The 12889-nt window shown below is 42.2% G+C and overlaps 1 protein-coding gene and 1 pseudogene across 3 annotated transcripts in view; both read right to left on the bottom strand.

Annotated features, from left to right (window-relative positions):
* NAPB (NSF attachment protein beta) overlaps positions 1–12889 on the bottom strand; it is a 52407-nt gene that overhangs the window by 16875 nt on the left and 22643 nt on the right. For 2 of the 3 annotated variants that reach the window (XM_045980690.1, XM_045980692.1), the window contains exons 3-5: positions 10824–10940; positions 8814–8860; positions 8582–8659 (exon numbers count right to left, since the gene is read on the bottom strand). In XM_045980690.1, coding sequence (XP_045836646.1) covers positions 8582–8659; positions 8814–8860; positions 10824–10940 — 242 coding nt within the window. The remainder of the gene's footprint in view (positions 1–8581; positions 8660–8813; positions 8861–10823; positions 10941–12889) is intronic. The other variant, XM_045980693.1, reaches the window with a different exon arrangement.
* Positions 3315–3956, bottom strand: LOC123926696 (annotated as a pseudogene).

The following is a 12889-nucleotide window of genomic DNA, read 5'->3' as shown; positions in this document are numbered from 1 at the left end:
AGGGTGAGGGGTGGGAGGTTGGGGCAACCTGAGGGTTTTGAAGGGTCAGGGGTGGGAGGTTGGGGGAACAGGTGGTAGGTAATGGGGAGGGCACGTTTTGCATGGAGCACTGGGTGTTGTGCAAAAAGAATGAATACTGTTACGCTGAAAAAATAAATAAAATGGAAAAAAAAAAGATTTTGTTTATTTATTTGATAGAGAGAGAGCACAAGTAAGCAGAGCAGCAGACAGAAGGGCAGGCAGAAGGAGAGAAGACACAGGTTTCCTGCTGAGCAGAGAGCCTGGTGCAGGGCTTGATCCAGACCCTGGGTTCATGACCCAAGCCGAAGCCTAACCGACTGAGCCACCCAGGCACCCTGACATTTCTGAGTTTAAACAATTATGGTTTGGGTCTTTTTGGACAGCCTACCCTAACTAATATGCTCCCCAAATAAATTTTCTGAGTATTACTTATAACAGAGGCAAAATTAGAAACAAGGTAAGTGGTTAAATATAATAGACTACTACCCTAAGATTAAGAATAATGATGGGGTGCTTGGGTGGTTCAGTTGATTAAGGGTCCAACTCCTGATATCAGCTCAGGCCTTGATCTCAGGGTTGTGAGTTCAAGCCCTGTGTTGGGCTCCATGTTGGGTGGGTGGAGCCTTCTGGAAAAAAAAAAAAAGATAAAGACAGATAGTATCAATATGGAAATTTCTTCATGAAATATTATATTAACAAAAATACATGAAGACACACTGTGGCCCTCTTTTTACAAATACATAAACACATATAGAAAATATCCGGGACAGATTCCTTTGGAGCATTTGTCAGAGCTGTCACATACACATGCCTGTGGGATGAACTGATCAATGTATTTATTCTCCCACGAAAATGGAAGCTCTGCGAGGGCAGGTTGTATGAGAGTTTCACTCGCCATTATGTCCCTGAGCCTAGCATGTCTATCACACAGTAGTGCTCAATAAATAGATGCTAAGTGAATGAAGGCAAGCTGCATTTCAAATGATGGCTCCCTTTACGTCTTTGGGGTGGTGGGGAGTGTCACTACTTATCTCTACAGTTCTTACAACACCAGAAATCAATGAACAGTGTTGGTTTGAACGGTCTGTAACTGCTGTTTTGGGGGTAAAAATAAATGGCCAAATGTGGACAATTTGGTTTAACCTTATAGTTTGTAAATAATGATACTGGTTCATCAAAATGTTATAACTGTAAACTATGGCTAGATTTATCATAGTAAAAAAGAAAACCAAAGCTTGGTTTTTAATAATTCTAATTAAAACAATAATCAAACTTTATGATATTCCCAAGTTTTGACAGAGGCTGTAGTTGAAAGAAAGCCTTACCTAGTGGCTTAACAGAGACGTTTCAGAGAAAAGAGGTTGTCACAGCTCATTTTTCGTTTTTTTTTGCGGGGGGAGCTTTAAAACAGAATTTCAGAGGTTGAAATTCAATTCATTCATTCAACAAGTATTTATTCACTCAGTGTTTTGCTTTACTATGTAAGCAAAAATATGTGGTTATGACAGGTCTCCTGCCTTTACAAAGCATGCAGTCAAGTGGAAGTAACATTATAAAGTAACACAGAAGGTTCAAAGTGCTGCAGATCATGACGGATATTTATGGGAGGTCCAAAGGAAACTCATGGTGGGGGGTGATAACTAAAAGGTTCCTGAGGTTTAAGAGTCAGTAACCTATAGCTCATTAAGCCATGTGCCCACATGGCTCTAGCAGTCTAACGTCCAGGCAAGTTTAGTCAATGGTGACAAGAAAAAACAGGCTAAGCAGAAGAGCTACTGTGCCACTGCATGGCAGTCAGCTAAAGCTTCGGCTGGCCAGGGGTGTCACTGGTTGTCATTAAGTGATTTGGTACTCGCACTGCCAGAGTTGGACAGTAAGTACCGGAGGGCATGTGGAACACTCAGCTACATGAATAGCTTCAAGGCTGCTGACCCACTCTGGGTAGCAAAGATAGCAGAAAGGCCTGATAGTGAAAAAAAATGAACAAGAAACCAAAGAACACACAAAGACAGTCGGTACTCAATGACTCCAAAACAAATGATGATGACACTGCTATATAGGAGCTAAAACTCTGACATACGCTATCCTCCTTTTAGAAAGAACAGAAATGCCAATGGTCTTCTGTCCCAGAGAAAGGCATGTAAATGTCACTGAAAACATCGTAAGATGAACACACATCCACTGTGGTTCCTATATACACAATTCCTCCAAAGACATGAGAATTTGGAAATATCCTCTCAGTAGGAAAACATCACCTCCATGATTTAGCCTCAAAGACCACAATTTTATACATAGAGTAAGTACATGATACCATTTGACAATGATATAGGAGTGTGTGAAAATAATGATAACAAATACAACGTGGTGACGACCTCCCACTTAATTCCCATGTAGCATGGAAAAATCTCCAAGACATACTGTCGAGTGAAAAAAAAAACTAAGTACATATTGATTGTATATTAGTACACAGGATGATATGTATAATCAAATATACACACACAAAACTAATATTATATATTTTCTATAGATAACACAGAAGAAAGCTTTTAAAGATATACACTGGAGTGGAAACAGTTGATTGCCACCTGAAAAGAGGTAACTGACTAGGTTATCAATGAGATTCATGATTAAAGGGATTTGTCTTAGTTAAAATATTTTGAATTTTAAAAACAATCATAAAGTAAAAGCATATCTCATATAGGGACACCTGGCTGTCTCAGTCATTGGGGCAACTCTTGATCTCAGGGTCCTGAGTTTGAGCCCTAGGTTGGGTGTAGAGATTACTTTAAAAAAAAGTCTTAAAAAAAAATTAGTATGTATTCAGTTAAAAAGCCAAGATGCAAAACTGTATGGTTAAGCCCATTTGTGTTATGTTAAAGGACACGTATTTATAATTTACACTTATATAGGAAACAACTAGAAAGATACACATCAATTCTTAACAATGGTTACTTCTGGGGCGCCTGGGTGGCTCAGTGAGTTAAGCCTCTGCCTTCAGCTCAGGTCACAGTCTCAGGGTCCTGGGATCGAGCTCCGCATCGGGTTCTCTGCTCAGCGGGGAGCCTGCTTCCCCCTCTCTCTCTGCCTGCCTCTCTGCCTACTTGTGATCTTTCTCTCCATCAAATAAATAAAATCTTAAAAAAAAAAAAAAGGTTACTTTTGGGAGGTTGGAATGGGGAAAGGGCACTTGTCTTTACATTAAATGCTTTTTACTGTTTGATTTTTTAGTCTATGAACATGTATGACTTTTATAATACATATATAAACTCTGTTCATTCCTCACTCTGTAGGGAGAACATCATAATGGAAAAAAACACATTAACCCATTTTGTGACCCCATCTGATGGTTCTGCTTTAGATGATCCTAAGCCCCATGACTCTGCCACATGCAACATCGTCCCAAATAAAATGAACTATGATCCCACACAAGTACTTCCCACTCTGCCCTTCCTGCTTCATTTGGACTAGACACACCCAGATGTGAAGTAGTGTGATAAGAAACCATGAATTGAATGTATCAGGCATCTGACACCTTAGAAAGAATTCCTCGAAGTCAGCTTTCTCCACATAGCTAGTATACATGTGCAGGGCTACAACCTTAATCTTCCATTTACTGCATTTCAAAGGTCCTGTAAATCCCATGGCTATTAGCTTCATGAAGGCACCAACCTTCTCCTCCATAGGCTGTGGAGAATACTTGGTAGTAGAAAGCTTATTTGTGGTGTGACACTTCCTACTCCACTGAACATCTGCCCAGGAATCAGTTCTGATCCACCACATTCTAGGGACTGGCTCTTCTGAGGACACTGGAAAGTACCAGACAGAGACCTGCCCTACTATCCCTGTGTAGAAGATACAGGTACCAATCGGCTGCATACTGGAACCCACTGGGAAATAGTAATCTGGTTCCTAAGGAGTTGCAACAGCAATACCATGTTCCTCTACAACTGTTTTTTTCTGGGTAAGGGCGGGGGGCTTCCAGAGTCCCCGTGGCCCCCACCCTTTGCCTACGTTGTCCTTTCACCAGTGGGTGCCTGGCAACAGCCTCACAGGTCATCTTTGGACGTCCACACCTGGTTTAGAATTTTAAAGTGTAGTGAAATTTACCAGGCACAAATAGACCTTTCCCATTAGAAATCTGCTTGCTATTTCTTACAATTTCAAAGACCATGATAAATATCAAAAGTAGAGCACAGTCACCAATAGCAACACCACACATAACAATAAATACAAAACCAGCTTGTTATCCTGTTATTTAAGTAGCCCACCAAAGGAACTGCAATAATATTCCTTCCTGGGGAATCTGGTAAATATCACGATGCTGGAAAATATATGAATCCTGAAATGAGAAACAAGACCCTCTAGGACTGCGGTCCTCATCAGTGTCCTAAAGCAAATGCAATTTCCAAGTCATAAGAAGAGTGTACTTTGTAGATAGATTTAAACGGTCTTCAGATGGGATCAATTCTTTTAGAACATATACCCCTAGATAGGACCTAACATGAACTTGTCACAGGCACACCTACACAGTAACAAACAGTATTAAATCATGTTCTCGAGGGGCTGAAACAGAAATGGATCACAGTTCCCCTGGGTCATTTAAAAGCCCATTTAGGGGCGCCTGAGTGATTCAGCTGTTTAAGTGTCCAGCTCATGGTTTGGGCTCAGGTCATGATCTGATGGGTCATGGAATAAGATTGAGCCCTGAGTCAGGCTCTGCACTCAGTGAGGAATCTGCTTGAAGATTCTGTTTCTCTCGCTCTCCCTTTGCCCCTCCCCCTGCTCGCGCGCTCTCTATCTCTCTCTCTCTCTGGCACACACGCACACACACACGTGCACACTCTCTCTTTAAATGACTAAATATTAAGAAAATTTTTCTAAAAAGCCCATTTAAAGAGGACCCATTTATTATTGTTTAATTCATAAAATCAAATAAATGTGAATCTTTGAAACTCCACACTTTGTTGTTCACTAAAGAAATCAGAGAACATATAACAGCTTGTATTAACAGGGAAAAAAATCATTTGTAGTAAATGAAATGTAAGGTGCCTTACGTTATATATATACAACTGATTTTTCAAACAATATATATAACTGATAATATAACTGATTTTTCAAACTTAAACTTCAAGCACCAAGCAAAGGCAATAATGTTTCTAAACTGGTGGCTCAGTCAGTTAAGTGTCTGCCTTGGGTTCAGGTCATGATAGGGGAGGGGTGAGGGAGGGTTTCTGCTATGCAGGAAGCCTACTTCTCTCTCCCTTTGCCAGCTGCTTCCCCTGCTTGTGCTTGCTTTCTCTCAATATCTGTCAAGTAAGTAAAATCTTAAAAAATAAATAAATAAATAAACACAGGAGCCCAAATATCAGGGAACACCACAAGGTAACCCTGCATGTGCTGAGTAATACTCTTAAATTGCTTTTAAAAGGGCATAGCACATCAGCGAAGGGAGATGCCACCTGCTGGCCAACTCATAGAATGGCAGGAAAACCATCCGGGCATTAGAAGCTGCCATGACAAATCAAAATTTTTTTTTTAAAAGAAGGAAAACAAGAGTATGCTATAGATCATTTTATCCACTCTGATTTTTATGGAGACCCATGTGTGAAGTGGTTGCCTGAAAACATTCCTGGCAGCAGAGGCAGCACAGTGCTGTGGGCTCCTGACTCAGAGTTCCTTCCAGACCATGCTGGGCAAGGAGCCGACAATGCAACCTCTGCTAGAAAGACGCTCTGCATGACTGCTGTCCCCGCAAGATGATTCAACCTCAATAAAGATATTGAGCCCTTCAAGACACCCTGACCAAAAAAATATCCCAGCCACACCAGACACATCTTCTTTCTGTTCATTATCAATTCTGCACCAGGGAGCAAAGAAGGGTTCAGGTTTGGGTCTCCTCACCCTCTCGAGAGTCTGCAGACAGCTTCCCCAATGAAAAGGGGCACATGCAACACACTCAGTGGCCCTGATTTAGTCACAAGCAAAGTATTCTTAGAAAACCATGGCATATTATGACAAAAAATGGCCAAATCATGAATTCTGTGTAAAAGTCAGTGAATTTTGTGCTGCACAGCTACAAGGTAGTGCTTAGCATGAAGTCAGAGGGCAAAGGTTAACAATGCCAATCCAACTTTAGCAGTAAGAGACAACTCCCTGCACCAAGATTCTATGTGCTTTGGTAAGTACGCTGCTATGGCAGAGATGGGTGCATTATCTGCTTACTTATCAGAGTTCTGGGCTCTTGGGATACATTAGTAAACCAGAGGCAAAGCTCTGTGCAGATACAGGCACCCACTCTAGTGTAGGGAAAGATGATGAATAACAGGAATGATGAGCAAGCATTTGTAGCATATGATGTAAGGCAGTAAGTGTGCTACAAAAAAAGAAAAAGCTAAGGTGGGGGAGGTGTCTGGGTATGTATTCGTGACAGGCCAGGGTTCCAATTTTAACTAGGTGGTCATGATAAGTCTCATGGAAAAGGTAACAAATGAGCAAAAATTTGAAGGACAAGTGGGAGTTAGCCATGTAGGCATCTGTGGAAAAGCCCCACAGAGGAAATAGCAGTACAAAGGTCTTGAGATAGGAGCTCATCTGGCATGTGTGAAGATCAGCAAAGAGGCCATGGTGGCCACAGCATGGTATAGCGTGGGGGAGAAGGGTGAGGCAGAGCAAGAGGAAAGTTCAGACAAGTACAAGGGTGAAGTGGTAGATCAGTGGGGCCTCAGAGTCCATCTCCAAGGCTATTCCTCTGGGTGAAGAGGAGGCAACATCAGGTTGTAAGCAGTAGAGACACAATCTGATGTACTTTTGACAAGGATTGCTCTGGCAATCCTTACACTGGGGTAGAGGATCACTATTATTGACAGTATCAAAACCAGTGTAATATATACGAAATTACCATTTCGTATCAGGAGGAAATTTCTTATGTTGGCAACAGCTTGCTAACTTGCTAACGTATTACACCTACCCTCTTGATGGTCCCCTGGAATTTTGGTCAACATGCTATTTGTCAGTATAAAGCCCCCATTCCCTAAGAAAATGCAGAGAAACAGAAGAGGGTGAATCCAAAAGAAGGGGTAATGAGGACCCTATGCCCAGGACTCAGAACTCCAGCAGGAAGAGAAGGGAGGCCAATTTGGAGGCTCTTTGCAGAGATCCAGGGAAAGCTGACAGCAAGGTAGTGAGAGGTGCCCAGACGTGGGAGCATGGAGGACACCACCAGAGAAATCGCCTTTAGGCTGGATGTACAGAAAAGGAGAAGGCAAGGATGCCTATGGTTCGGAGGGGAACATCATGGTGGGGTATCAGAATTCTGACTCAGACACACTGGGTTGGAGGTGATGGTCACAGACAGGAGGGTAGAATCTGAGGTGTAGAGAGAGGTGCAGACTGCAGATGGACTTGCGAGCCATTGGCATACAGATGATCTGTAAAGCTTTGATGCTGAGTGCACAGAGAGTACCAAGGGAGCAATGTGGAGTGAGGGAAGACAAGGAGTCAACCCTGGGTGCCCCACACTAGAGGGTGGGGAGAAGAGAAGGCACCATTAGGCACCTGTGCGAGAGGCTGAGAGAAACCATGAGACAAAAGAGAGGAAGAGTGACACCTGTCTGATGCCAGAGCAGGCTCAAGGAGTGCTCTGACTATTCAGATAGGACACAACTGTACTCCCAAGCACATGCCTGGTGCTCAGCAGCCTGGCAGGAACAACCAATGGACTCCACTACTGTTTGTCCTTCTCACTCACACCTCCTGTCTTCCTTCTACAGTACTTAGGACAGTGTTACACAAACATATGTCTCCAGAACTGCGGCTGCCTCTGGAGTCTGACAAATGTCTTCCTCTTGCCGAGGTACCTTGAGCCCTGCCAGCCATCTCCTGACTAAGAAGACAGTATGAAACAGGAGGAAGCTGCATGCTGGGGCCAGCTTTGCCTCAGCTCCGCTGGTTCCAACCTAAGTGGTTCCAGGCAGTGCAGTCCTTCCAAGTCCGAACTCCCACACCCATAAAGGGACCTCTGTGTTGTAAAGCTGGCAAACAGTTAAATCCACAGCATGCCAGCAGGAACAGAGCCTGGGAAACACTGGTGCTCAGTAAGCATTTTCTCCTGCCTCTCTTCTTTTGCTACTATAAACCAGAGCTCAGCAAACCAGACCAGGTGTGGCCAACCGGGCATTCAGCATCCTTCCTCCTCCAGGGCAGGGCCTGAATATAAAGGTGTGAAGATGCCTATAGTCCTGAAGCTTCCTTCACAGGTCCACAGAGGCCTTGGTGACTAAGAGAAAGACTTGTGCTAACACCACCATCCTGACATGAGTCATCCAGAGCAGAGATAACAGGAAGGCCTGGTAAACCTTACCTGGCTCTCAGGGGCCATGTGCTCACCCCAGTAGAGGCCCATCTAGTCTTCAGTCTGTCAGACCCCCCCACCCTCCATATGAAGCCATCTCCATCTCAATGGAGCTGTACCACTTAACTCTGCTGGAAGGGAGAGGGCTCCCCGAGTCATGCCATCCACCTGCCTCGTACCCAGCTGTGGAGGAACTGTGCCCTGGCTTACCTTCTCAATGTCTACCAGTTCAGTCTCATAGATCTCTGCAATGGTGATGTGGTGCTTGGCTGCGATTGTAAACCTTCCCTGGGGGAAAAAAACCAAAAATACAGAGTCACGTTCTGCTTTTACCATTTTGAATGCCAATCCCTTTGGGAAGCAAAAAACAACGACAAAAGTACAACTATAAGCCATCTCCAGGATTCCACCCCATAGCCGCTCAAGCAAGGCAGTGTCTTACCATGTCTGTGTAAATGTCGATGGCTGCATTTAAGCAGTTGATAGCCTCTGAAGCGAAGGCATTTAAGAAAAACAATGAAAAATCCATTCAGTCAAAGAGGGTTCTGGGGAGCCTATCTTCCTGGCTGTTACTAGAATGTTAAAGAGGTTGCATTTGCTGTGGATGGTGGGCAGGTGAGTTAGTAAAAAGCAAGCAGAAATCACACACAAGGCCAGACCCCTCAGTATGGTCAGTCCCCAGCAGGGGTAACTGCAGCTGGCCTGGGACTGGCTCAGGACTCTCAACTTGACAGTGAAGACTCCAGCCAGGGCCAAGACTACATTAAAAAGCAGACAAAACCATGTGGGCTGTCATCAACACTGATCAGCTCTAGTTGCTAAAACATAAATGTAAAAGCATTCTTCAAATGCTTTTAAATGAAAAAAAAAATCATTTTTCAAATGATATCATCTATCTATATATAGATATATATATCTATATATATTTCAAATGATCTATCTATATATAGATAGACATACATCTATATGTATATATAGATATCTATATATAAAGATAGATATAGATATATGTCTATCTATATATAAATAGATAGATAGATATATGATATATATGAATTCTAGAAAACGGTCCTTCATAAGGAAGATCATTTCAATAGATTTGATTCTTCATGCAGCCAAAATCGAAAGCACTTCGAAATACCTGTTCAAACAACTCAAAGTCAACATTTCATACAGCATTAAAAGACGCTAACTTTTGGTATATTGATACATGCAAAAAGAAGGGAAAAAATCTAGTGATACTGCTAATAAATTCTATTAATTTTCTGAAACACTGAGCCAACAAATTTCCTGTCACAAAATGGTGGTCTTTAGAAGGCTGACATATGGGTGACAGCTCCAAATTTATTGCTTTTGCTTTAAAGGAGGTAGCAAAGAGAAAAGGCCTGACTGAAGCATTAGAAAGGCGCACAGATTAACAAAATTAAAAGCAACTTCCTCCCAAGCTATATTAAGAAATGTGGTTTATTATATCTTTAAAAATACAGAAAAATAATCTACCCACAATGCCACTCAAACCCAGTGCTAGTATTTTGATCCACTTTTCCTTTCAGTGTTTTCTGGATGCATTTCTATGTGCACACATTTCTTCATAAATTTGAGATCTCAATTCTCATGTGGTTCTTTGGTTACCATGTAGATATCTACCAGCTCATTGAAGAAGCTCTGAATCCAGGGACTTTATTAATGCCTGCATCGTATTCTAGAATACTGATGCATTATAATTTTACCATTCTATCCGTGCTGTTCATTTAGGCCATGTCCAGTTTTTAACATGTGGAAACAGAATGTGATTAATCTTTATACAAAAGCCCTGGAAGCAGCTTCATTCTCAATTATATACTCATAGTAAAAGTTGGGATTTCTGTGTTAAAATGCACTGCTAACAGAGAAAAATGAGACTCCACAGCTACTAGTGCATGTGCTATAGGAAGAAGTTAGTGCTTTTAATCACTAAGTGTATACTCTTAACTAGAAAAGAAATAATATTTGCAAAATTCTGCCACTTTAAATACGCAAGTTCATTCTTTCTTCAAAACCAGTACTTTGAAAAACACTCCTCAAAAAGTCAGATGAATATTATGTGAATAAGTTGTTTTTACCTATCAGATATTATAATCTCCCATTAACTGAATCTTAAAATGCACCAGGTATGTAGGAGTGAGGGACCATTCCTTTTCTTTACTGAGTAATAATATATTCATAAAGTTAAATGGCATTTAAGAAAACAGTGCTGTCAACTAATTAGCCAGGACAAATTGAACATAATTTCTAGTCATAAAACCTCAAAATGATTATGGAAAAATTCCTAAAATTACTAAAATGTCTATTATCCCAAAGCACAAAAATTTATTTTTCCCAGGACTCCAAGGTCAAGCAGCATACCCTGTGAGAAAGGTCCCTGACATTGACCCTATGGATCTAGTTACGCAGAGATGGAGGTTCATCTTACCTTGAGGGTCTGCCTTCTTGTAAGCATTGCCAGCATCCACAAAGCTGGTGGCAGAGTCATGCTTGCTCTGAAGCTGCATATGGAGCTTGGCTGCCTGACAAAATGCATTTCCTGCAGCTGAAGAAGACAAGTCACTACAATTAATCACAGAGAAACAGGTGTTCCTGGGGTGGTCTGTGCTCTTAAGTACTGGACCTACCCCTGGAAAAGTTCTTTGTCACTGAAAAGCAGCATTTCAGTCAGAAGCACATGTAATGTAGTCAAGTGCAACTCAGATATGTGTAAAGAAACTAGAGCCAAGTTGAATGGTGACAAAGTATCTCTCAGCCCCAGGAAACCTCCAAGTGGCACCTGGGCAACAGGTCTCCATTTAGTACCAGAGCCAGTCCTGTTCAACTCCAGCATATACTGAACACTGACCAGGGCTTCAGGCTACAGGTGTTTAAAGAAAGGTAAAACACTGAGGTCAGGGATACTTATTTGCTCATCTTTTTTCTCACAGTGTCCAATGGACTTGGCTGTCACTGTTGAAGAAAGCGCTAATGGAACCTTCTCAGACAAAGTAAGTATCTCAAAGAGTGAAAATTAGGCCCACAATTTCAAAACTCAAAGTTTCCTTAAGTTATAACAAAATCTGACTGAACTTCATATGAGGTTTAACATGTTTTTTTCTGCCAGTTAGTGTGAAAACTTGCGCATTCCTTGTGGGATGATGGATGGGTTTGGTTAGGTGCAGTCCAGGTTTCTGCAGGGACAAGACATAATGTGAAAGGTTTATACAAAGAATTTTTTCAGAAAACGTTTTGATCAGGGACTGTAGATACTTAGTGGCAGAAAAGAATGAGGGAAGGAATGCCTAGTCACAGGAGTCACATGAACAAGGAACAAACGCTTGAAGGCAAGAAAAAGCTCGGAACAGAGGCCACTGATAAGCCCACACTAGCTGCAGGAGGGATGAACACAGCGGGCAGGGGAGATGAAGGCTGAAAATGCTATGGGGACAATTCTGGAAGGCTTTAATGCCTTAATGCCAGCACAAGGAACCTGGACAACGATGAGCCCCCAGTGTCATGAAGTTCCTGGCTCAGAGAGAACCACCACAGACTGGGAAGCACAAGGCCTGTGGGGTCACAGCTCAGTGTGGTCTGGAATAGGGAAGTCAGCACTTACAGGAATAGATGGGAAAGAGATCCCTCCACTAGGAAAAACATGATGATGAACATCATAAGACCTTTTGGTACTTAAAAAAATATTGTTAGTCATTTCAAAAAGATTCAGAAAAGTACAGAAAATTGTGACATACACCAAAAAACCCATTGCTGGTATTAAGAAATAAAGCATTCAATTCCACAAAGCTTTGGCTATCATCCCTTATTCTGACTCCTCTTCCAGAGGTAACCACACAATTCCTACTCAGGTTTCTGGACTTCCACCTGAGGGAAAAGAAAAGAATCAGTACAGACTCCTGATTCAGCCTGCCCAGGCTCAACACTGGCTCTGGACAGAGAAAAAGAGTGCCCAGGCAGTGTTGAAAATCTCAGACATCAGCATGGCATAGGCACTGAGCAATCAGAGAGGAAGTGGCCCCCCACTGGAGTGGGGCTGGGGAATTCTTGCCCACCATGCTTTAACCCTTAAACTGATGAATCATGAGGTTGGCGGTCCCACAGGAGGGGTTGCCAGGGGAGTAGGCAGGCACATGTGGCAGCAGCTAACTGAATGGCAGCTCTGATGGGCTCTGCCTCAGGAGAGTGTAGTAATAGCTTGGGCCTCCCAAGTAAAGTGCTTCCAACAGATTGACTCCTATTATGCATACACTGGCCAATCTCATCAGTACATGCAAATCTATCCTTAGACCATACCTTTATACGATACAAAAAAATACAAATGGTGAGACAATGCTCTTTTCTCCTCTACTGTTTTCAATATAAGTCAGGTGTAAGTACATTTTGAAAACATAACATATCCTTTTAACCTAAAACTGAATCTATAAGTGAATTTTACTCAGAAAGGGCCTTTCATTCAGATTCTTATATTTCTACAGCAATTTCTTCACTGAAATGCTC

This window comes from Meles meles, chromosome 16 (genome assembly GCF_922984935.1).
Source record: "Meles meles chromosome 16, mMelMel3.1 paternal haplotype, whole genome shotgun sequence".
NCBI classification, from domain to species: Eukaryota; Metazoa; Chordata; class Mammalia; order Carnivora; family Mustelidae; genus Meles; species Meles meles.
This window is presented reverse-complemented; position numbering and strand designations above follow the sequence as displayed.